The 23,233-nt window shown below is 34.6% G+C and overlaps 4 protein-coding genes and 1 non-coding gene across 7 annotated transcripts; 2 read left to right on the top strand and 3 right to left on the bottom strand.

Annotated features, from left to right (window-relative positions):
• The first annotated feature begins 960 nt into the window (after positions 1-960).
• Positions 961-2,100, top strand: LOC104903096 (L-ornithine N5-acetyltransferase NATA1). Its single transcript, XM_010691087.4, has one exon. The coding sequence runs from the start codon at positions 1,136-1,138 to the stop codon at positions 1,850-1,852; it is 717 nt and encodes a 238-aa protein (XP_010689389.2). The 5' UTR covers positions 961-1,135; the 3' UTR covers positions 1,853-2,100.
• A 136-nt stretch (positions 2,101-2,236) lies between these two features.
• LOC104883322 (uncharacterized) lies at positions 2,237-7,089 on the bottom strand. The gene is made up of 2 exons (XM_057393057.1): positions 6,537-7,089; positions 2,237-2,292 (listed from the first exon to the last, which is right to left on the bottom strand). Exons 1-2 carry the CDS (start codon positions 7,087-7,089, stop codon positions 2,237-2,239), a joined length of 609 nt encoding a protein of 202 aa, XP_057249040.1.
• Positions 7,090-11,595: 4,506 nt separating this feature from the next.
• On the bottom strand, positions 11,596-11,669 carry TRNAI-AAU (transfer RNA isoleucine (anticodon AAU)). The gene has a single exon. It is a non-coding gene; the product is annotated as a tRNA-Ile (tRNA).
• Positions 11,670-13,532: 1,863 nt separating this feature from the next.
• LOC104903105 (LOB domain-containing protein 21) lies at positions 13,533-14,252 on the top strand. The gene has a single exon (XM_010691095.3). It carries the CDS (start codon positions 13,627-13,629, stop codon positions 14,203-14,205), a length of 579 nt encoding a protein of 192 aa, XP_010689397.1. The 5' UTR covers positions 13,533-13,626; the 3' UTR covers positions 14,206-14,252.
• Positions 14,253-19,784: 5,532 nt separating this feature from the next.
• LOC104903115 (trihelix transcription factor ENAP2) lies at positions 19,785-21,812 on the bottom strand. Of its 3 annotated transcripts, none has more exons than XM_010691108.4 (2): positions 20,961-21,809; positions 19,785-20,060 (listed from the first exon to the last, which is right to left on the bottom strand). In XM_010691108.4, the coding sequence occupies exons 1-2, from the start codon at positions 21,556-21,558 to the stop codon at positions 20,026-20,028; spliced, it is 633 nt and encodes a 210-aa protein (XP_010689410.1). In that variant the 5' UTR covers positions 21,559-21,809; the 3' UTR covers positions 19,785-20,025. The 3 variants fall into 3 exon arrangements, with proteins under 3 accessions (XP_010689410.1, XP_010689426.1, XP_010689419.1); XM_010691124.4 differs by having other exon boundaries at positions 19,785-20,043; positions 20,961-21,781; XM_010691117.4 differs by lacking the exon at positions 19,785-20,060 and adding an exon at positions 20,073-20,217 and having other exon boundaries at positions 20,961-21,812.
• Between the last annotated feature and the right edge of the window lie 1,421 nt (positions 21,813-23,233).

Genomic DNA, 23,233 nt, shown 5'->3' with positions numbered 1-23,233 from the left:
CACCCAGAGTATTATATCATATAGTATAACTACCAAATAATCTGCAGGTGTCGTCTGAGTTCAACAATTAGTTACTATTTAAACTAAGTGAAATATATGATATATTATAACATACGTAGAAGCCCTTTCAATTTGTATTTCTTTTTCTTTTAATATTTATTAATTATTTTATTTTATAGCAATTCAATATTTATTTTACTTAGCAGAGATGTAATTTAAATATTTATCGTAAAGATAAGATATTTTACAAGTATTTTATTTAAATTGGTAATATAAATAATTTTTCAAAGGGTTGAATATTTCTTAGATTTATACATTTCTTTGAGCAGCTAAAAAGTCGTATACTTCTTTTTGTGTAACTTCTTTGAAAAAACAAATCTTGAATTTAACTATATTGAACGAACATATGAAATTGTTGTAGTTCATTTCATATATTAGAATAAATGTCATTTATTGTCTTTTACAGTTTCAATAATTATTTTTGCTTAACACTTCTAATTAAACAACTAATTTAATCGTTGATCGCTGACAGCTACTGGTAGACAGCTAGCAGCTATCCCCAACAGCTACAGCTGGTCAGCTACTGCAACCGCTAACCGCTACTAGAACCATTAACTTTGCCAAACATGCAATATCTTCCGTGCTGATCTAAAATGCTTTAGGTAATTATTTTTACTAACGTTGGCATCACCGCAACAGACTTAGTAAATTAAAAATTCTACATGTAGAATTGCTTGCATGCGACGTGTTTAATTGGTTTGTTAATCTAATGCCTTAAATCTTAATGGCGCTTGTTGGAATTGCTGTGCTTGCTGGACAATTGCTCGCATGAATCTCGTGTTAACGTGGAAGATCAAACTATTTGAGGGAGCTAGTAAACAATGTGCTGGCGACTCGCGAGCTAGTAAACAAATAAAAAAATCAAACTATTTGAGGGAGGGAAGTAAGTAATACACGAATTCCTCTTTACTAGAATGATATTATAAATAGGAACATACATTCTCAATTCTCCACACACAAAACACAATAACTTTACTATAAACCTTCTTCGTGTTTCTTTCACCCTTTATTTTTCCTTTCCACTAGGTCACTCATCCAAAAAAATATTCCCTACAATCGTTGTAAATCTCAACTAATGGCGCCTGTACTGCCTGCATACAACCTAAAACCAAAAACAGCTCTCCCTGCAGAAGAGAAAAAGCAGCAATCTGATCATTCCAATCACATCTTGTATGTCCGAGTTCGACTCGCAACCGATGAATCAGATGTTCCCTTCATTCATGGACTCATACATAAAATGGCAGCTTTTTACCATCTGAGTGACGAATGTGAAGCAACAAAGCCTGCTCTTTCTTCCACCCTTTTTAACTCCAAAACTCCTTTCGAACCCTTCAAAACTGTCACTGTTTTCCTCGTTGAAGTCTCATCTACTCCTTTCGCACCGAATCATCCCTCAACTCAACACTTCAACCATATCGAAACCACTCTACACCTTCCTCACCCCATCAATGACCCAGAAATGGAGCTTTTTCGCACCGAAGAAGGAACAATCATTGCAGGTTTTGTGATCTTCTTCCCTAGCTACTCCACATTTTTGTCGAAACCCGCGTTTCATGTGGAGGATTTGTTCGTGAGGGAAGGCTATCGAGGTAAAGGTTTTGGAGGAATGCTGATGAAGGCGGTTGCTAGTCAAGCTGTGAAGATGGGGTATGCTAGAATGGAGTGGACTGTTACAACTTGGAATGTGGCTTCTCATACATTTTATGAGAAATTGGGAGCTCATATTTTGCAAGATTGGCGGATTTTCAGACTTGCTGATGATGCCCTCTTATCCTATGGTCGATCAGATTAAGTAATCAGTATTGGGATTGAAAGTTACGATATGGGACAAGTATTTCAAGGTCATCTATCGAATTTGTGCATGTTTCAATTCAATAATGCTATTTATGATTTATCTCGCTGTTCATTAGTAGTTCAATACTCCACCTTATGTGTGTCTTGACAATTTTATGTTTAAGTCATCCCATGCAAAGTTTTACGCAAGGTTGCTTATTATTGCCTAAAGTAATAAAAGTTGTCATGGATCTTTATGATTTTGCTTATCCTTATTATACGTAATATATATAGAGAGTACAGACCCTACTAAACTAGCACCTCTCGCAAATCAGCCAACCTAGCATACGGGTCAAGCTTGAGAGTAAGGATGATATAAGAGAATTCCTACTCCCAAGTACATTCAGGTAGTGGTGTTCGAAGTTGTAACCTCAAAATCACAAGATGAGTTCCCACCACCTGCATCAAGCAAGCTTGGTTGAGTACAGACATATATAGCGACCTTACTAATGCATGTAAATCTACCCCTCTAAAGTAATGAATCATTGACCTAGTTAGTTGGAGGTCCTCCTTCTGCTATTCTTGTGATAAAGATTTGATTCTTGAACTTTACAACATTTTCCAATTTCCCTCCACTTGTGCAAGAGGTATTCATCTCACTTACAATGATATATTCAACAAAAGAACTTAAATGGACCCGGTTCACAATAACTTATTATACACCGTGTATCATATGAGATAGTTAGTTTTTATTTTGATATAGTCAGTTTCTATTTGATGTAGCCAGTTTCAATTGTATGACATAATCTCCTTTTGTATAGTTAGTTTTTATATGATATAGTCAGTTTTCTCAATATAGTCGGTTTTCTCTTATATAGTGAGTTTATGTGTGATATAGTCAATGTGGATTCACAAAAAATAATTGTGAACTCGATCCACTAGAGACGAATTGCATATACAAATATTATTTTAATGGGCGTAAAATAAATAAATTTTAAATGGTCAAATTATGAAATATGATATTACAAATTTTGACTTTCATTGATAATATGATCTCACATATCAAATTTAAAGTGTGGTTGAGCAACTGCTAAACTGACAATAATGTCAAAGCATGCCCTTGGATTGCTACGCCCTACGTTCTTATTGATGTTACTAGTTTGACTTACACATTTACCAATGCACTATATTAATACTTTATCCGTTTAAAAATAAGTAAAACGCTTCCCTTAAAAAATATCAGATAAAAGAAAGAAGTGTTTCACTTATTTCAAAACGAATAAGGTATACGTTATTATCTATTAGTAGAAATTATAAAGATTTCACATTATTGTAGATTTGTAGTACTCGTTAAAAGGAATTAAATAAGACCTCAAAAAAAAGACTTCACATGACTACGTTTTTTCTTATAATTGAGAAAATTTAGTAGATTTTATGTAATTTTAAATAGAATAAAAATTTCAAGTAAGAACATAAATGAGGAAGAGAGAAAAGTAATTTGAATTCAACTCAATATTAATAGCTGACTCGGGGAATCTACACCGATGCCAATTGAGAAACATATCATTTTTAGGGTTGATAACTTTGGATAATGACTTGAAATTGAAAATTGAATCCAAATCGAGAAATTTTGGGGATTGGTTTATGAATAACATATCTCAATTCAATAGTATAATTCGTTTTTGTAATAGCTGTATTGAAAGGCTTTAAACATCCTTCTTTTGAGTTCTTCACCTTTTTGATAGAGAATAGAATTCTCTTTCGATATAAATGGTAAAGAAATAATTTGTAACATAGTATTATACTATTATTAGGTTTCTTAATCCAATTAGAACTAATATATTGTATGTTTCACTATTAATATGATCAAGGAAAAACACTCCAATTCAAGAGTTTTCACAATATCCAACATGGTATAATCACATCTTTAAATTCGGTATCTCGCTTCCACAATAATTTCTTATTTTTGTTCCTCAAAAATTTTTCCTCCACTCCACAAAATTTATATATCTGCTTTCTTGGATCACTCCATCAATATGAAATCTAGGTATCTAATTCGGCTAGCTCATAGTAGCTGTCAGTGTCAGTGTTAGTTTAGTACTCGCTCCACTCATATACTATCTGATCAAAAGAGAGAAGCAATAAAAATCTCCACTTTGCACAATCTGGTGATCATGATGAAGTTGGAAGACCTACGTGGGAAGATAGAGGTGCAAGAGTTGGTAATGTTAAAGTTGGCAAAGCTACAACGAAAGATAGAGGTGTAAGAGTTGTAATGTTAAAGTTGGCAAAGCTAGGTGTAAGAGTTGGCAAAGCAACAGCGAAAGATAAAGGTGTAAGCATAGGCGCTAAGGCTATGAGTAGGGTGAACAACTACACAGACTCCGAGATATAAGGGCCTGGCCGATTCTATTAGTCGTCCGTTTAAAGAAAAAGGAAAAGAAAACCTAAATCTAATTACAAATATAAAGAGATTAATTTTTATTTAGTGTTTTTTTTCCTTTTCCTATTCTCAAAAGGCCCCATTTATAAGTCTTCCATCTCTTTTTACACCAAAAAATTTAATCTTTATAATTTATCTTAGCACAAGGCCTCTAATTTTATGAGACGGCCCTGGGTGTAAGAGTTCGTGATGTTGAAGTTGAAGTTGGCAGAGGCAGCAGAGCTACAAAGATAGATAGAGTGTAAGAATGGTAATATGTGTATTTTGGGAGGAGTAGCTGTTGTTATGGCTTTTGATGCTGCTTTGTCCACTACCGCTACGGGATGTGGTGGGTGGCGGTGGCTGTGATAGCAGCGGTGGCGGAGGCTATGGTGGCAGCGGTGGCAGAGGCCGTGGTGATGGTGATGGAGGTGGAGGCTGTGGTGATGGTTGTTGAAAACCATTAAATGTCCACTTGTGATCGAGTGTCCCACATTGTAGAAAGAGGAGAGAATAAACCACTTTATAAGATTAGGAGTTACTCTATCCTATCACCAATTGTTTTAGGATGGAACCTCCTAGCTTGTAAGTGGGCTAAACTCTCCTCCTCCTTATTGGGTTACCCATGCCCATTTTCTAATCTCAAATTTATCATGGTATCGAGCCCGAGTAGTGTGGATCTCTTCTAAACTGGGCCTTCTAAACAAGCAACTGGGTAAGAGTTTACCTCGACAGGATGTCAATCCCCTGAGAGGATTATTTTTTATTACCTTTCCAGTTAGTTGAAACCATTAAATGTCCACTTGTGAGTGTCCACATTGGAGAAAGAGGAGAGAATAAACCAATTTATAAGATTAGGAGTTACTCCTCCTATCACCAATTGATTTTAGGATGGAACCTCTTAGCTTGTAAGTGGCTAAACTCTCCTCCTCCTTATTGGGTAACCCATGCCCATTTTCATATAATCTCAAATTTATTAGTGGTGGCGGTGAAGGTGGAGGTGGAGGCTGTGGCGGTTGCTGATGAAGTGGTGCTGTGGCAGTATATGATATCTTATTCTTACGTAGTCGTCATCCTTGTGTATTCAAGTTGTTTGACATTGTAAATTGAGAAGCAATCATGCAATTAATTATGTACGACTAATTTATTTTGATTTTGTTGATGCAATGCAAGTGCGGTAATCTCTTCCAATATATCGATTCTCATACTTTGGTTTTAGCCTGTAGAAGTTTATAAAAGAGTATAAAATGGGGCTTTTTTGGAGAATAGGAGAAGAATTATTCTCTTTATATTTGTAATTAGATTTAGGTGTTTTTTTTTAGCGAACAACTAATAGAATTGAGCCTTTAGGCTTTATATTTCGATGGAGATAATATAATTAAATAGTAACTACTCACCCTACACATAACCTTAGCCGCCTTTGATTGCTTCTGGTTAGTTGCCATTAGTACGGGAGGCCATAACGGCATGCAGAATTTACGTTAGCAATGCGCGGGATGGAAATAAAAGGAGGTATTGGCAATGAAGAGCAAAGTAGGATGATGTGTGAAGGAAATAGTTGGAACTTTTAAGAAAATGAGATTTTTAAACCATTGGCTCTTATACCATGATAAGTTTTGAGAAACGTAATTGTGTATGTTCCATTAATCAAGAAGTAAATACATACTTATAGAGTTATAGGAAACAATGCCTTTTAGGACAAGGAAACAATAACTAAAGATTTTTCAACCAATACGATATGATGCCATTTTTTTTTAATAAGGTAAGGAGAAACATTGACGATTTGGGGAATAAGGGGGATCCAAACTTGCATAGAGTGAAAATCGATCTCAAGACCTTTTGAAGGGAAACTCTAACCACTAGGTTAGTAGGTTATCCCTCACTCTCAATACAATATGAAAATATTCATAAAACAAATCTTCCGAAAATTATTTCAAATACATCGTCATACACATATACAATTCATCGTCACTTAAAATCCACCACCAAACCCACCTCCACCACCATCACCACAACCCCCACCAAACCCACCTCCACCACCATCACCACAACCCCCACCAAACCCACTCCCACCACCATCACCACCACCTCCACCTCCACCCCCGCCACTACCACCACCTCCTCCACCCCCACCACTACCACCACCACCTCCTCACCCTCGCCACTACCACCGCCACCTCCACCTCCACCCCCACCGCTACCACCCCACCTCCTCCACCCTCGCCACTACCACCCATCCCGCCACTACCACCACCTCCTCCACCATCACCTCCACCACCACCTCCACCTCCACCATCACTCCCACTAGCACAACCTCCAATCCCACCCCCATCACCACCACCGCCGCCATGAACACCACCGCTACCTAATCCACCATATAACCCAACACCAACACCAATACCGGTTGCACCACCACCAATTTCTCCAGGGGTATTTCCACCACCACCACTTTGGTTGCGGTTGTTCCCACCACCAACACCTCTAATGCGATTTTTTCCATCACCAATGCCACCACTTCCTTTACAATCGTTTACAGCACGCCCGCCACCACCAGGCGCTCCAGCTTTACCATCACGGTCACCACCTTCTTTGCTAGTGCCACCATAACCTACGCTGACTGTTACAGCAGTAGAAGTAATAGCACCACTAGCTCCTCTTAAAGGAAGCACATCATCTTTTTCACCTTTATTTGTTCCTGTAGTAACTTCAACTTCAATATTTGTTATGGAGCTCTTTCGTTGTTTCTTCTTTCTGCATGTAATTATGAAAAACAAAAACAGACCTAGAGCAGCAACAGAGCCTAACACTATGAGAACAATAACATACGCTTTCATCTTAATACTTAAAATTCAACTTGATCTATGCAGTTTTGACGTAAATTATTATATAAAAACAATTTCCTTGACCAGAAAGTGAACAAACAAAGACAAGAAAAAGTATTATTTGCACTATATATTGATTCAATTAAGCTCCTAAGCCTTGACATATGGCAATCCTCATCTTGTTATATACACCTTAGTTAGAAGAAAAGGTACAAAACCCTTTCTTAAACTCATATAATTAAAGCCAAAAAATGTATTCAGAAATAATAAGTGAGCTCATATATCCTGATCATACGTACTAGCAAGCACGTACCAGTATTGTAAGAAAAGCATACGGCCGGCATTGACTAGGCCGGGACAAATTATTGTTTTATAAGTCGGATGACGTTAGAATTTAGAAATAAAAATGAAAATTAATAAATTGTATACTTGATTAATTCCCCTTATATACTTCTTCGGTTTAATAAATTGTATCGTTTTATTTTTCACGTTTGTCAAGATGCTTATTAAAATGTCAATATCACTAATTGCGTATAAGTAAAGATTAATAAAATTTGATATTTGGAATCATGGCATTAACAGCTCGTTTAGTAGTTGTTATAAATGGTGGTAGTGGGAATGAATTTGTGTGTAAATTTGCGAAGAATATCATTGTCCTTTCCCATGGTAATGCTAGTTTATCCTAAAGTGTCCACTTTCTTTCTTGAATTTTCATTCCCATCCAATACCACTTTGTAGGTGGTAATGAGTGGTATTGCTTCCACTTGGAGACAAAAACACAAGTTTAGGGTTGAGATTGCTTGCCCATGGAGAAAAAAATGCCTCTCTATGAAGATTTTAAGGGTGCTTCCCTAATAAAATTACACTTAAAATTTATTCCCATTACCGCAATTTATTAATAACTACCAAACAGGCCATAAGAGAATCTAACAAGACTCCACTTGCCTATGTTTCTTTTTATAGGCAAAATTGGTCTCAACACCCTGAACTATAACTCGGGTGCACCCAGCACCACCAACTATGACTAGTAACCTAAACACCACCAACTACGGGGTGGAGTATAGTCTGTATCACCAATACGGGGTGAGGTACAACCTGTGCCATAGAAATCCACCGTCTTCAGCAACATTTTAGGTGTCCGACCTCATTTATGATACGACATGCACCTCAACCTATAGTTGGTGGTGTTTAGGCTACTGGTCGTAGTTTGGTGTTGGGTGCACCCGAGCTATAATTCAAAGTGTTGAGGCCAATTTTACCTTTTTTATATGATGATGTGAATAGCTTAACAAAATTCATCGATAAATAATACCAAAAACGAAATAGTGCAAGTAAAAACAACAAACAAAGAAGGTATGGCCTGTGAATGCATGAATTCTAGGCCATTGGCTTTCTTGTATTTTGAAATTATGGTCATCCACCAGTTAAGAAGAAAGAAGAAAAGGTAATTTTAGGCCTACTAGCCCGTGGATGGCCCAACCCGATTAAATTGAAAAATGGATATCCATATCCATTTCTACCCCACAATAAGAGTTGAGCCTTTTTTTAGTAAACAAGAAGAAAATAAATCCCTTTGGAATTTGGCTAAGAAAAGCCGAGCATAATTCACTAGAAAAGATGTTGCCATCACAACTTGCCTCTAATTTGCACCTCTGAATGTGGTTTCACATCTATCCATCGATCACGTTTGAGCTCATAAGTATGTTACTGTTTTCTGTTTTTACACCATATTTACATTAGTAGGCTTTATCTTAGATATTATAGTTAATTTTTTTCCCCTTTGACATAGCTCTAATAGCAACGTTGGCTAGTAGATATATTGATTTGCTACTACAATAATTCTAAATTCTTTTTGTTAAACAAGGAACATAGACAAAATCATACATCAATGGATATATAGACGAGCTCTAATTTTTAAGTTCTTTTGAATAAATTAGTAGTATATTTTTAAAAAGTTGTCTTTGAAGAAATACTCCCTCTGTTTTTTTTTATCATTCCTACTTTGACTTTGCACGTTTGCCAATGCACGTTTTAAAACTTAAATATCTTTCATTATATATTAGTAAAAATTATAACGATTGAATTTTAATAAAGTACTAATTGAGACGAATCAAACAAGACCCCACATGACTATGTTTTTTATAAATTGAGAACATTTGAGAAGATTCTCTCTATACATGAATAGTGTCAATATTCTAAGTGAGAAAGATAAAAAAAACAGAGGGAGTACATTTCTAGATCTGATGATGTAACAATTTTTTTAGAAGACGTTACATATATATATACAAATATGTGACTATACAATTAAGAGAATGAGAATCAACTTCATTCTTTTTCATTTCATCTAAGGCTAAAACATAAGACCTATAATGTCAATCTTTCATAAGCAATTTACAAGCTACACAAGGTAATAAAAACTATTACTACATCCATTTCTAGTTCAGATTGTTGTAAATGGCATCGACAAGATGATAATTATATACTTCATCATCTTTTTTTAATAGTACGTACTTGCAATGTTTCTTATTATAGGAAGTTCTTTATTACTTGCTTAATATTGACAGATTTTTTAATATATTTTCTTTTTTTTCTTTCCTAGCAAGCTAGCACGCATGTAATCTTTTTTCATCCCTCCTTTCTTGTCGTTGCGCACATTTCAGCTTTGCGGGTGTTAAAAAATAATAGAGAATATATATACAAGTGAAAGTATTGGTCAGACCGTCTGACCATGCTTACTGTCAGACGGGCTGAGCCCAAAACTCAAACTTTTTTTAAAAGCGATAGGGATGAGGAGAAGCATTTTCCGCTCATAGTTTCGGCCACTGAAGCACCATAACCATATCTAGGAGGGTTGAAGCAAAGTGGCAGATAGTCTTCATGGTTACATACAAACCTGTTCCTACCAAAGTGCTCTACTAGTTTCTCACATCCCTGCAAATATTAATTCAAATTTACACTGGTAGTGCTTTTCATTAAGTAACGTCTATGTAGATAAGGTCAAAGAAACAAAAAAGAGTGCTTAATGAAACAAGTGAGAGATAAAGTGAGTGCGTGAGATTGGCATAATGAGGTGTTGCACCTGAATTAGCTCGGTAATTAGTTGTCAGATTGGCGCAACCTGTCGTAATTAAGGGTATGATTGATCGTAGTTTCGGCCACTGAAGCACCATAACCATATCGAGGTCGAATATGCAGTTACAGCTTCTCCACATAAACCACCACCACCACTACCACCACCACCACAACCACCACCATCACACCACCGGAAACACCGGAAACAGAAGCTTCTCCATCATCAAAGTAACTAACAGAAGGATAGTAGTACGGCAATGCAGGATAATTAGTTGGTGTAATTGAAGAATAAGCAATCCCACATAATCACTCAATGAAGAAGAAGGAGAAAGTGAGAGAAAGCAAAGGTTAGTGTTTTATTTTCTTTTCAGTTGGACTTTGTTTTCTTTCAGTTGGACTTTGTTTTCTTTCAGTTGGACTATGTGTTCTTTCATTTGGACTTTGTGTTCTTTCAGTTGGACTTTGTTTTCTTTCAGTTGGACTAACTGAAACAAAATGAAGACTACCTGAAAAAAAAATAAAGACTACCTGAAAAAGAATAAAGACCAACTGAAACCCAAGTAAGTCTAACTGAAGCACAAAAACCAACTGAAAAACAAAGAAGACTAACTGAAAACAAAATGAAGACTACCTGAAAAAAATGAAGACTACCTGAAAGAAAATTAAGACTAACTGAAAAAAATTGGAACCACCTGAAAGTCGTCCGACCAAGATTATGGTCGGACGAGTCCGACACAATACGTTCTCTATATACAATACGTAGTTTGTTGTGCAGCTCAATGAAAATTGCATATTTTTTCTTAAAATAATATGTTGTTCTAATAATAATAAAAAAGAGTTACCTACTAGTTAAATAACTCTATCTCTAGATATTTCAATAATCTCAATACTCTCTTAAAAGTTCTTGAAATAAGAACTTTAAGGAAATATTTTTACTAACTTAGTTGTCTATAATTAGTAGTACTATTTTTCAAAAAGATGTAAAGTAATCTACTTAAATCTGTTTGAAGTTGTATCCAACATTGAATAATCGAAGTTGTATCCAACATTGAATAATCGAAGTTGTATCCAACATTGAATAATCGAAGTTGAAGTAGGCATGTAAGTACCTAAAACCCTAGGCAACTAGAGACCTTTGCTTTACAATTTGCATGATGGAAGGTTTCAAATCAAAGCAAATAGGCCAAGAAAAAAATGTACTTTTCAGGTAGTGTCACTTCTTTTCCTTTAAATCAAAATGAGTATTATCAATTCCCTTTGTAGATGAACTATCATGTCCTTTTCCTATTACCCCAATAAGAACAAAATAAGAGTGGTTTAAATAAGCATTTCATGTCCTATGTCCTACATAGCTTTCCTCCCACTTGAGTAACAGTTGGTCCGCAATTAGCAAAATCCTATTCCACTAGCGGTTAAAACTGAATCGTTCAAAGCAAAAAAAAAATTTGGCCTATGCAGGGCTCGAACCTGCGACCTTGGCGTTATTAGCACCACGCTCTAACCAACTGAGCTAATAGGCCACTACAGCTACAAATTTCACTGGTTTCTTAATGTATGATGGAGATAAAAAAAGAAGGAATCATGGCTTATTGCCCAAAAAAATTATTTCATGGAAAGATAAATTAATCAATGTTGTGGTTGATTCGATATCGAAAATATAGGATATCAGGAAAGACGAATAGTTATAATAAAAATTACCAACAACTTTTAAATTAACACTATTTTTTTAATCTAAATTTTACTGAATTGGATTATTTACATGTCCAAGTGTTTGTTTTACTAATTCAATTTATTTTTTACTAGTTTAAAACATATTTTAACTTTTAAAAACTGATTTTACTGATTCATTGTTGTATTTTGTTATACTACTATGAGCATCAAACTTGAAAACCGAATTACTATTTAGAATTAATTGTTACCTATAATTATATTCTAAACTTGAACAAGGCTTAAGCGAAAATTCTCTTTAAGAAAAAACTTATATATTCTAAATTAACGACATAGGTTTTTTCGACAGCCTATATATAATATGAAAATTACGTACTCGAGCTAATTTTTTGGTGCTATTGTAGTCGAACGGATTGATCATGATATTTCAATAAAGATACAAGAGGGAATTGAGTATTCAATAATTAATATTTAACTACACGTATATTTTCATTTCAAATCACTGTATTACCTTTATGTTTCTTATCCATAATTTAGTTGCCTCTCTATACTAAGAATACCATCTCCAAGAAAATATTCAATACATTGGCCCAATTGAAAATATTGTTAGGGCTTACCACCATCGAAAAAGATAGTGACAATTCGAATTGATGGAATAAAAACTCTTAAGGGTTTTTTTTCAAAGGGGAGAAAAAGAAGAAAGAGATGGTGGCCGTACGGTAAATTCACTACCGTAATCTTCTTTAGCTTCCCTATCTTGCTTAGATAATGAAGAGATGTGTTTGTCCTCTTCTCTCCATCAAACTTTTGTTTACACTTTTAATTTAGGGTAACAGGATGGTCTGCTACTAGTCTTTTCATTTAGAGTAAGCTCATTTTCTTTTATTTAAGTTTTAAATTTAATTAATTAGTTTATAGGTATGGGCTATGCTCCGGATGCTTATATTTTTATGATTTATAATTTACTTTAAAATAATATTATCTAATTTAGAGTACTTATAATTTTTATTATTTATAATTTATTTTAAATTGAAATCAACAAATAATAAATGCATTGTATAGGATTTAGCCAAATTGATGGACTCTTTTAGTATCTCCCCTCCGGCCTCCACACAAATCTCATTCAAAAAGCTGTGCAAACACAAATAGTTAGGACTCCACTTTGGACCGTAACAAATAGTAACATTTCTAATTATGCACTTTTGTTTTTACCAAAAGTATTATCACAACATTATATAGTACTAACTAAATAACTTTCCAATACCAAATTTGGTTCCTCTAGTACATTAATACTATTATGCAAAGTTTTGGTACTATAAAATATTCATATATCATGTGAAAATTGAAATTAACTTGTATTGGGACTAAAAATTTCTTTTGATACCATTAACAACTATTGCAGTTCGAAAATAGTTTTTACAATTAATTTTTTTTATATAAAGGACCAACCTAAAATATCATTACAGATGATAGAGAGAAAATTAAGGTCACGAAATTCAAACAAATGGTAAAAAGAACGACACGAACGATCTTTATAGACCAAGAAGTCCGCAACCTGATTAGCCTCCTTGAAAAGTTTTTACTATTATTGAATAAGGAAATCTCAAAATAACCAACCCCCACAAAAAGAAAAAGAAAAAAAGCACACTAGATTTATCAACCACATATAAGTAGAGCACTACTACAGGAAGCTAGGATAAGCTTTAAGTCCTAAATCTTAAGATACACACACGCAACACAGCAGTGGTAGTGTACTGTAAGCTGTGTGTTACTTTCGCTGATCTCTTTCTTTTGGATGAATAACTAACCATGAAGGGCTATAATGAGCCCAGATCAAGCTCATCTTGCGCAGCCTGCAAGCTGCTGAAGCGACGCTGCAGCCCAAGCTGCATATTTGCACCGCACTTTCGAGCAGACGAACCCAAGAAGTTTGCCAAAGTCCACAAAGTATTTGGAGCCAGCAATGTGAGCAAAATTCTCAATGAAGTCCCTGAAGAGCACCGTGAGGACACCGTCAATTCTTTATCATATGAGGCCGAAGCCCGCCTTCGAGACCCGGTCTATGGTTGTATCGGTGCCATCGTACTGCTGCAAAGGCGGATGTTCCAGCTCCAGCACGACCTTGCCCTCGCCCGTGCTCGCTTGGCACACTACAAGGCCGGTAGTGTACGTACTAATGTTACTGCTACTGCTACGGCTACTGCTACTGCTACTGCTACTAGTACTGATGACAATGGTTTGCTTGGTTTTGATGATCATAATATTAATATTATTCATATGAATTTATTAAATAATGGATTAATAAGTTCAGATCAATTTAGCCAAATTGATAGTGGGGTTTATAATACTACTGATTTTGGTCAAGTCTCTGATCTTCTTCCTTTATAATTAATGTAATTAAATTTAAATCTAATGTAAATCTATTTCTCTCTTAATTTGGTTTAGGTCCATATTAAACATGGCTAAGGTGAACTGTTATTGCTTTGTTACATCTTACGTGGTTAATTATTTAAGACCTTATAGAGGTACATAAGTTTATGAATTTTAGTACGTCAAAAAAAAAGTTATGAATTTTAGTTTCTTGATGAGTACTCCCTCCAATCCATTTATAAAATTTAAGGCAGGCACGTTTCTCAAAAAATTGTTATGACCACTAATATCGCAAAAATTGTTATGATCATTAATATCTCAAGATTTTAATTGATCTTTAATCATAACTTCACTATATTATTATTTAAAATTAATATTAATAAAAAGTAATTAACGGCTATGAGCAAAAAAAAAATACACCATGCACAGGGTACACTCAAGACGGATTTTTGCTCATTTAAATTATTTCAAATGAGAAATGAGCAAAAAAATAACTCCGGATATATCATGATCACAGTACACCGGAGTGTACGATAAATTTTGTAAGAGTAGTATAGTATTGTTTTTTTTTAGATTAGTAGAGATAATTGAAGCAAGGACGAATCCTACCAAGAAGACAACATGCTTAAGGTCCATTGGTAGTACCTCGATCAAGAGAAATTACAGAACATATAATTGAAATGAGAATTTGAATCCTGGGCAAATTCCTAAATTTTGAAGTAGCATTCCTTGAGTTACCGCCTCTTATTCACTATATTATATATCTATTCCTAGAGAATCCATTGTCGTCATACTTTTTTTTCCATCACCAAAGTCCCCATTAGAATTGTAGAAAATGCCGAAAATGTTTTTTTTATCCCTCAACTACCAAAAAACATAATTATTACATGTATCATTTCTCTAATAAAAGAAAAAAGATACAAGTATAATCATCTTTACTATAATTAAAATGTACATTTTCTATTCTTTTTCTATTACAACATTTTTTTATACTCAAACTGACAAACTTTCAAATGTAATCCATAATAATAATTAAGTGAGATATTGTTCGATTCGTCTCAATATGTAGTTTTCAAATATCAACTTTTTATATTTTTTACTTATACTACCTCCGTTCTTTTTTAGTTGCAACGTTTGACAAATTGCACTATTCATGTTCTCTTATTTGACCACATTTATTGATTTATATGTTAAACAAAATATAGTCATGTGGGGTCTTGTTTAATTCGTTTCGATGTAAGCTTTCATAATATCAAATTTTTATAATTTTTACTTACATACAATTAGAGATAAAACGATTTGAAATTGTACATTGGCAAGCGTGAAAGTCAAAATGTTGCAACTAAATAAAAACAGAGGTAGTATATAATTAACGGTACCAATGATCATATAATTTACATTAGAGTCCATGAAAAATATATGCTACAATTGAAAATGAACCCTGTACACTGTGCTTATACAATTGAAAATCCGTCTTATAATTAATAAGCTATTTTGTGCTTATACAATTGAAAATGCCGAAAATGTATAGGGTACAATTAGTAATATTTTTTGTCATTGCACGAAATTTCAAAATGTACCATAATATAAACGACAACTCAAACATTGCTCAGGCCGAAAACTAGTTAACCTTCTAAGTTCTAAATCTTGTGTTACACATAAAGAAATTATGGTGCTAGAATTTTGAGATGGCTCGCCAAGAAATATCCTAAGAGAATAAAAATACAAAAATTATTAAAAGAGACAGTCTAATCTATACAAATATATTAAAAGGGTGTGCATAAAGAAGAAATTGTGTCACATGACGCTCTCCCAAAGAAGTTTAGTTCATGTAATTCATGTACAATAAAAATTTTAGAAATTGTGTAGTATAAGATTCAATCCCAAGACCTCAAGTACATATACTAAAGTCTTAACCACTAGGCTAAGTTGTATCTAGTGTTACTATCATAAAGTATTATATTAATTAATGAAATTTTTTCTTACTCGGAGCATAGCCTGGGCCTAATAACTAGTTTTAATTTAAAACTAGACGGTTTTTTACCAGACAAACTCATAAAAATAATAGAATGGGTGAAAAAAAGTGGATTGAAAACACAGACGAAAAGAGAAATATATATAGAAGTGGAGTAATAAAGAGGAGTAGTGGACAATGCATTAATCTTTGCTGTATAATGAAAATGAAGCTTAACCATCGCATTTGATGCACGAAAAAACTGTACTGTTTGCGCATTTTTAATTTGATGCGACATTTGTGTATTTGGCACACCCCATACCGCATAAAAGCTAACCCAAAACTTTCTTCTCTTTTCTTTTCATCAAGAGAGAAAAATAAAATTCCAACACATATCATGATCTAAAGAAAACTATGGACATAACATTGTTTTACTGTTAACCTTATTGGTCCACTTTTTGCATGTGCGAATGCAAATTCAAGGAAGATAACTGACCAAAAATCAGCTCATTTGACAATTGACATCATCTGATCCTGTTGCTTTGAGCTTGAAAGGCAGAAGCCAAGGGATAGTAGCAAAGTAAAGTAGGGGATATGAATCTCACATATTTGCACATATTTTGTGGGAGTGGAGCTAAATATGCAAAAGGGTAGTACCAAAGTTAGAACACCTAATATTAGTTATGATTTTCTATGTGTGAATAATATGTAGTTGTGTCGCGCCAAAATATTATAGAAAGATGACTAAAGCGCGCTTTCTTAATCTTAAAATAATAAGTTCTAGGTCTCATCAAGTTCAATCAGGGTTGATCAAGTTTAATCAAGTGTAAACATAAGGGAAAATCAAAGCAAATCAACTCCACTCAAGGTTTGTTAATAAGTTAGGGTGAAGAGAACGCACCCTGATCTTTTCTTTTGGACGTATTAGAGTTGAATTGAATTAAATAGAATTGGAGTGAATGAAACTGAACTGAATTGAATTTAAACTAAAATGAATTTAATGGAGTTGAACTAAATTAAGCTATATTAAATGAAGCTAACTAAACTAAACTGCCTTGAATTTAATGGAGCTCCACTTAACTTAACTAAACAGAATTAACTAAAACTAATCTGAAATGAACCCAACTAAACTTAATGAAGCTGAGCTGAACTAACAAAACTAAAATGAACTAAAATTGAATCCAAAACAACATGACATAATGTATAAGTTACGTGAAGTAATTATATTGCAAGTAATTTTGAAATAGGAGCTTAATTGAACATGTGGCATGCAATCCATATGACCTTTCTAAAGAAAAATAATGATGAATATGATTTGACATTGAATTGATTGTATACAAATCTTGTAGCTTGTGTGGAGCCATGAGCCCATGAGACACACAAACTTTACCAAAGAATGAATTTGGTATCCAAGGATGATTTTAAGGACATTAGACCTTGTTATTTTAGACTTGTTTTCAATTAAGTTCAGTTCATTTTAGTTAATTTGAATTTAGTTCAATAATTTCCTTTCACAGTTCATTCAGTTCAGTTCAGCATAATTCAGTTCAGTTCAACTCACTTCAATCCAAAAGAACAAGGCCTTAGAAGGATCATACTGAGGATGTTTAAGTAAGTAGTTTGTCATTCATTTTCATTTAAACTTCTTATTATTAAGTCATAGGATGATCTTACGAACATGATTTACAACTCCCCAAATGAGTTTCTTAAAATTACAATGGGATTTTTTGACAATCGACTATCGACTATTGGCTTTTGGTTGGTTTAGTTGACTTCTTTGACTGGTTGGAAGTATTAGTGGTATGTATTAGCTTTTTAAGGCAGTTGTTTGCAAAAGAGTTTGGTAAAATCAGTTGTGATTGTTGGTTGTTTATTAGAGAGTTTGTGGATTAACAAGCCAATAGTCAATTAAAAAGTTGTCTACTCCAGACAGCTTTTTAATTTTGGTTTCAAAGTCAACTTTTCAACCAACCAAAATGTCAATAACCTAACACCTTTTTTGGTTATTTGACCAAATTGAAAAACCAAAATCCAATGTTTTCTAAGTATTATAGTTCTTCAATTTAGCAACTTAATGCACTCTAAATCTCTAATCTGTAAACCTCTGTTTATATCTAATTTTATTTCAACTAAAATAACTTTACTAATTAACTAATTTTAACTGATTTTTAGTGTTCTCTTTCTATACAGTTTACTGATTATATTCCTGATTAAGATTAAGTTTGATAATCAAAATCGGATTTATTGAAAAAAGAAATTGAAGGGAACAGGGCCTAAGTTGTATCAGTAGAGAGGAGGCCAAAAATTTTGCTTTAACAGTAACATTAACAATGTAGTACTACCCCATGAAATTTTATTGCTGACTAAGATTAAGTTTGATAATCAAAATCGGTTTTATGAAAGGATATTGGAAAGTCGTTGTTCCCCTCCTCTTCAGTCTTCACCTCGCTTTCTCTTCCCTCATTTTCCATTTCTTCTCTCTCCTTCTACAAATATTAACCCTCTCTTTTCTTCTACAGATGCTAACCCTATTGTAGATGTGAATCAATATGACTAATCTGAATATAGATTTCAAGGGGAGCATAGATTATGAACAAATTACAATACAAGTCACGTCAAGAGGAAGAACAAGGTTAGGTCTCTATGACCTTATGCCGTATTCTAATAATCCCCGTTTCATATTATTTGCAACAATTTGACATAAAGTGTGAGTAGAAAATATCTAATCGTTGCAAACAATATTAAATAGAAGTAGTACTTAAATGTGAGCACCTAATCCAAAACATTACTACAAGGTAACAGCCACAGACAAATAGAATAATAATCCAAAATCAAGATAAAAATTTAGCAAATCCAAGTTCAAAACAAAATTATAGGGACAATTACTAGAGGCATTGAGGTCGAAACTCAGAAACCCTTCATATGGGCAAGAAGAAGGTGAGAAAAAAAGCCTGAGTAAAGATAGCAATGTTAACTATCAGGTAAGGTAAATTAGAACAACTCAAATCCCAAAGTATCTGAACTCCAATCTATAGATACCTCGCCTACCCCTTTGGTGAGATATGAAACCTTCATTCCATAGCCTATGATTTATGAATACCCACCCCCTTTGACAAATAATCCTTCGACTCCCCCGATACGCACGTTCCAAGTACAAAACAAAACGAATGATTGTAGTAAACTCTTCTCCCTTCCGCCTTCTACTGTATGCTGCAGGGGGGGAATCATGAAAGGTATAAGGCATACCTAGGCAAGGTCAACAGATATGTCGTGGAGGTCTCACATAGGCTCTTACACATCCACGTGATATGTTACTCGGACTCTGAAATCATATAGACATAGATACATTCTAAGGGTTAGGTTCAGCTAATTTACGATGACTTTCCATGTTTCTAATCCAAAATAAACTGTAAATGCGCCCATATCCATGTTGTAATATTGATATCTAACACAATGAAGAGTCTGGGTAGCATAATCCACGTGCAAGGTAGAACTATAAGTGGAGAGGGATATGTTTGTACTCTTTCCCATCATACCCAGCACATTAAGAGGTTTCGACTTTCGAGTATGTAGCCTGATTTTGTAGCTAGCCATACAGGCATTACATGAGAAACTAATCATGATGCAAAATGATAGACCATCATCACAGAACATGATCTCTAGAGTTCCGATTTAAGTAACCAGTACACACTGAATGTTATTTACAATGACATCTATGTTACATGAATTAATTTATAGCTAATATAACTGAGATCACTTACAATCACTGATACCTGGAGGCAAAGAGTGAGCTCCTTGAACCAACCTTTTCAATCTGATGTACATAACATTAGGCAGAAATAACATATCTTCTTCCAGAAGATGTAGCGAATAGCGATATGATCTCAACTATAGTTTCTTTCCTGTTTAAAGGTACATGCTGTATCAGACATGCGAAAGAAACAGCCCTCAGTGATTGAGAGAACATATGTACAATGCTAACAGCTTTCTAGTTGATTAATGAACGACTAAGCAATATTGATTTCCATATAGCAAAAATTGATGTGCTCTTTAACGGATTTCATAAGCGCAATATCCTATCACAATCGATGACAAATTTTTATCAGCACATTCCACATTCATCCTTGTTAGTAGTAAAGTATGAACCTACAATCTACATGCATTCCAGTGTTCTACTTCAATTCTCGCTCACAAGTCACAACCAAAACAAATTCATAGATGCAAGGGAAAATGTGAGCCAACACGGCAACACATACACACACCAATAACACGGCTCTGTTCTGTTCAACTTATTTTTACTTATTTCAGATGAGATCAGATAAGATCAGATCTAGTTCAAATAAGATGAGACAAAATAAGTTGAATCAAACGGACTTTATGAGTACACTACACAAAAGAAATACGAAAATGGACCATTCTTTTGACCATGAGATCAACTATGAGTTCCTCAAATGATACAGGTTACCTTTCGCGGAACATTTATGCTTTGTTCTGAATCTTTCTAGTGATTTGAATAACTATGAGGAAAAACTTTAAGATCTGTTTCTCTCCGTTTGTTAATACAACAGAACAATTTAAAAGCCAAACAAGCACCAGAACAATTGAAACTAAACTTTAGAATGAACTAATTGAGCTAAAGAGATCACTTGAAAAGTAGCGTAAACAAAAATGGTATGTTTGTGAGACAATCATATGATAACACAGTTTCATTTGACAAATTCTAATGATCTAAAGCTCAAGCAAAGCAATAAAAACAATCATAATTCAAGCACAAAAACAGTATTAACAAGCATTAAATTCCAATTAGAGAAAATCTCACCAGATGATGCAGATTTCTTGTTACAATGCTGAAACTTTTCGAGCCGAATTTGAGCATCAGCAATCAAATTCATCCTCTGAAACTCCAATTCTTTAACCAATTCTAATCTTAACCTCTCTAATTCCACAACTTTCTCCTGTTTCCGATTCTCAATTCTCTCATAAATCTCCCCAAACTTCTCCATCGCATTCGCCAACTCCTTCACCACAATCTCTCTTTCTCTCTCCTCCACGTCATCTCCACTCCCACGCGACTCAGTCGACTCGCTCGAGTTCAACTTCGACTCACCTTCACGCGTAACGTTTCCGATTAAGAAATCAAGGCGATCGAAGAATCGCCAAGTGGACGGCGGAGATTTCGCCTTCTCAACCTTGTACTTCTTCTTAAGAGTGTCGATGCGATTCTTGCACTGAACGTCGGATCTCCGGAAAGATTTTCCGGCGAAATTAACAGCGTCGGAAACTTCGATCCAATCGTTTCGACGGAGGTTTCCGCGGTTGCTCTGAAGGTAGCGTGATCCCCAAGCTTCGATTAACGTCGCTGTTGATTCTTCGCTCCAGCAGTCTTCTCTGCCACCTGCTTGTTTTAGAGTTTCCATGAGAGAGAAAATTTAGGGAGGAGAGAGAAAGTAGAAAATGCGAGGGATGAAGATGACCCCTGCATTTTTTTTTTGGGTTGATCTGAGGGAATTTTGACCGGCGGTAACATCAAAATTTGTCAATATTATCATTCATGGAAATTTGGCCTTTTTCATATTTTTTTTTTTCGGACGAGAGAAACGTCGGTAAATATGTGAACTAAATAGGGCTTTGGCCCAAGGTTTATCTATAACGGCCCAAATAATTGAAGTGTAAATGCTCCAAACTAAGGTTTTCTTGAGGCCTAAACACAATTTACAATCGAGGGGGTGAAGCTACAAGTGGGGTTGGTAGGGGCCCGGCTCCCGCAGCCCAACTTTGCGATCCATATATTTTTATGGTGGTGGCTCATGTAGGTTTTTTATATAAATATTACTACCTTCGTTTCAAAATAGTTGCACCATTTGTCATTTGGTCACTATGCATCAACCAACTTTGACGAGCCTTCTCTCACCATAATGGAAAAATAACATAGTCAAGTGAGATCTTGTTAAATTCGTTTCAATATGAGGATTTTAAATGTCAAATTTATTAATTTTTACTTTTATGCAATTAAAGATATTAACGTTCAAAAATGTGTCTTGGCAAATGTGAAAAAGCATACGGTGCAACTCTTTTGAAACGGAGAAAGTATTAGATTAGCTATTATATGATATAAATACTCTTATTTGAGATGTGAATTGAGAATGTTAAAGATAACTTTTTTGATAAATTTGTTAAAAATATTGTTAATTCCGTTAACTTTTGATTCCTAACTTTGCCGCTGCGACTAAACCCAAGGCATAACTTTGGAGTGAGACATTAAGGTGCTCTCACCTCATCCTAACACCATCAATCGAAATTAGCACGCATTAAAAGAAATTCAAAACATCATTTGCCGTCAAATGTGGTGTCAAGAATTGATAGGTATTGGAAAACGAGACGAAGTCGACATTTCTAGTCTATTGCATGAAGTGGCTTCACTTTAGTGACTAAAGAGCATCTTTGCATAACCAACGAAGTGTTTCCTTTGCTACCGAAACTATCGACATAAACTCATAGAGTCATAGTCTCCAAAGACCTAGATACTCTCACAAGTTCTATTTATATCTAGCCCCTTCCTAGCCCATGAAACAATACAACGTATTCACTCCGTTTTTTTTTATTTGCTATATTTTGCCATTTAGGGGTGTTTCAATTTATTTGTTACATTTGCAAATATTTCCATATATAATACATAGGTCCCACACTTTATTTACAAATTTGCCATCACTTCCTTCTTGATTTTGTAAATGTTTCCATATATAATACATAGGTCCCACAATTTACCTATTTGCTTTTTTGTTAATTCCATTTATGTCAATGGTCCCACTCCCTCCTTGGTCTTTGTGAAAAAGTGTTTGTAGCAAATAAAAAAAGACAGAGGGCGTACTTCCCTAGATACTCATTCTACGTAGTTAACATATTAAATTGATTGAGTGACCCTAAGGGCCCGTTTGGTAGTTGGTCATAAATGGTGAATGGGAATGAATTTGTGTGTAAATTTGTGAAAAATATCATTGTCCATTACCATGGTAATGCTAATTTATCCTAAAGTGTCCACTTTCCTTCTTGAATTTTCATTCCCATCCAATACCACCTTGTAAGGTGGTAATG

The sequence above is a fragment of the Beta vulgaris genome, chromosome 2 (genome assembly GCF_026745355.1).
Source record: "Beta vulgaris subsp. vulgaris cultivar EL10 chromosome 2, EL10.2, whole genome shotgun sequence".
Lineage (NCBI taxonomy): Eukaryota > Viridiplantae > Streptophyta > Magnoliopsida > Caryophyllales > Amaranthaceae > Beta > Beta vulgaris.
Note: the sequence above shows the minus strand (reverse complement) of the source record. Positions and strands in the feature narration are given on the sequence as shown.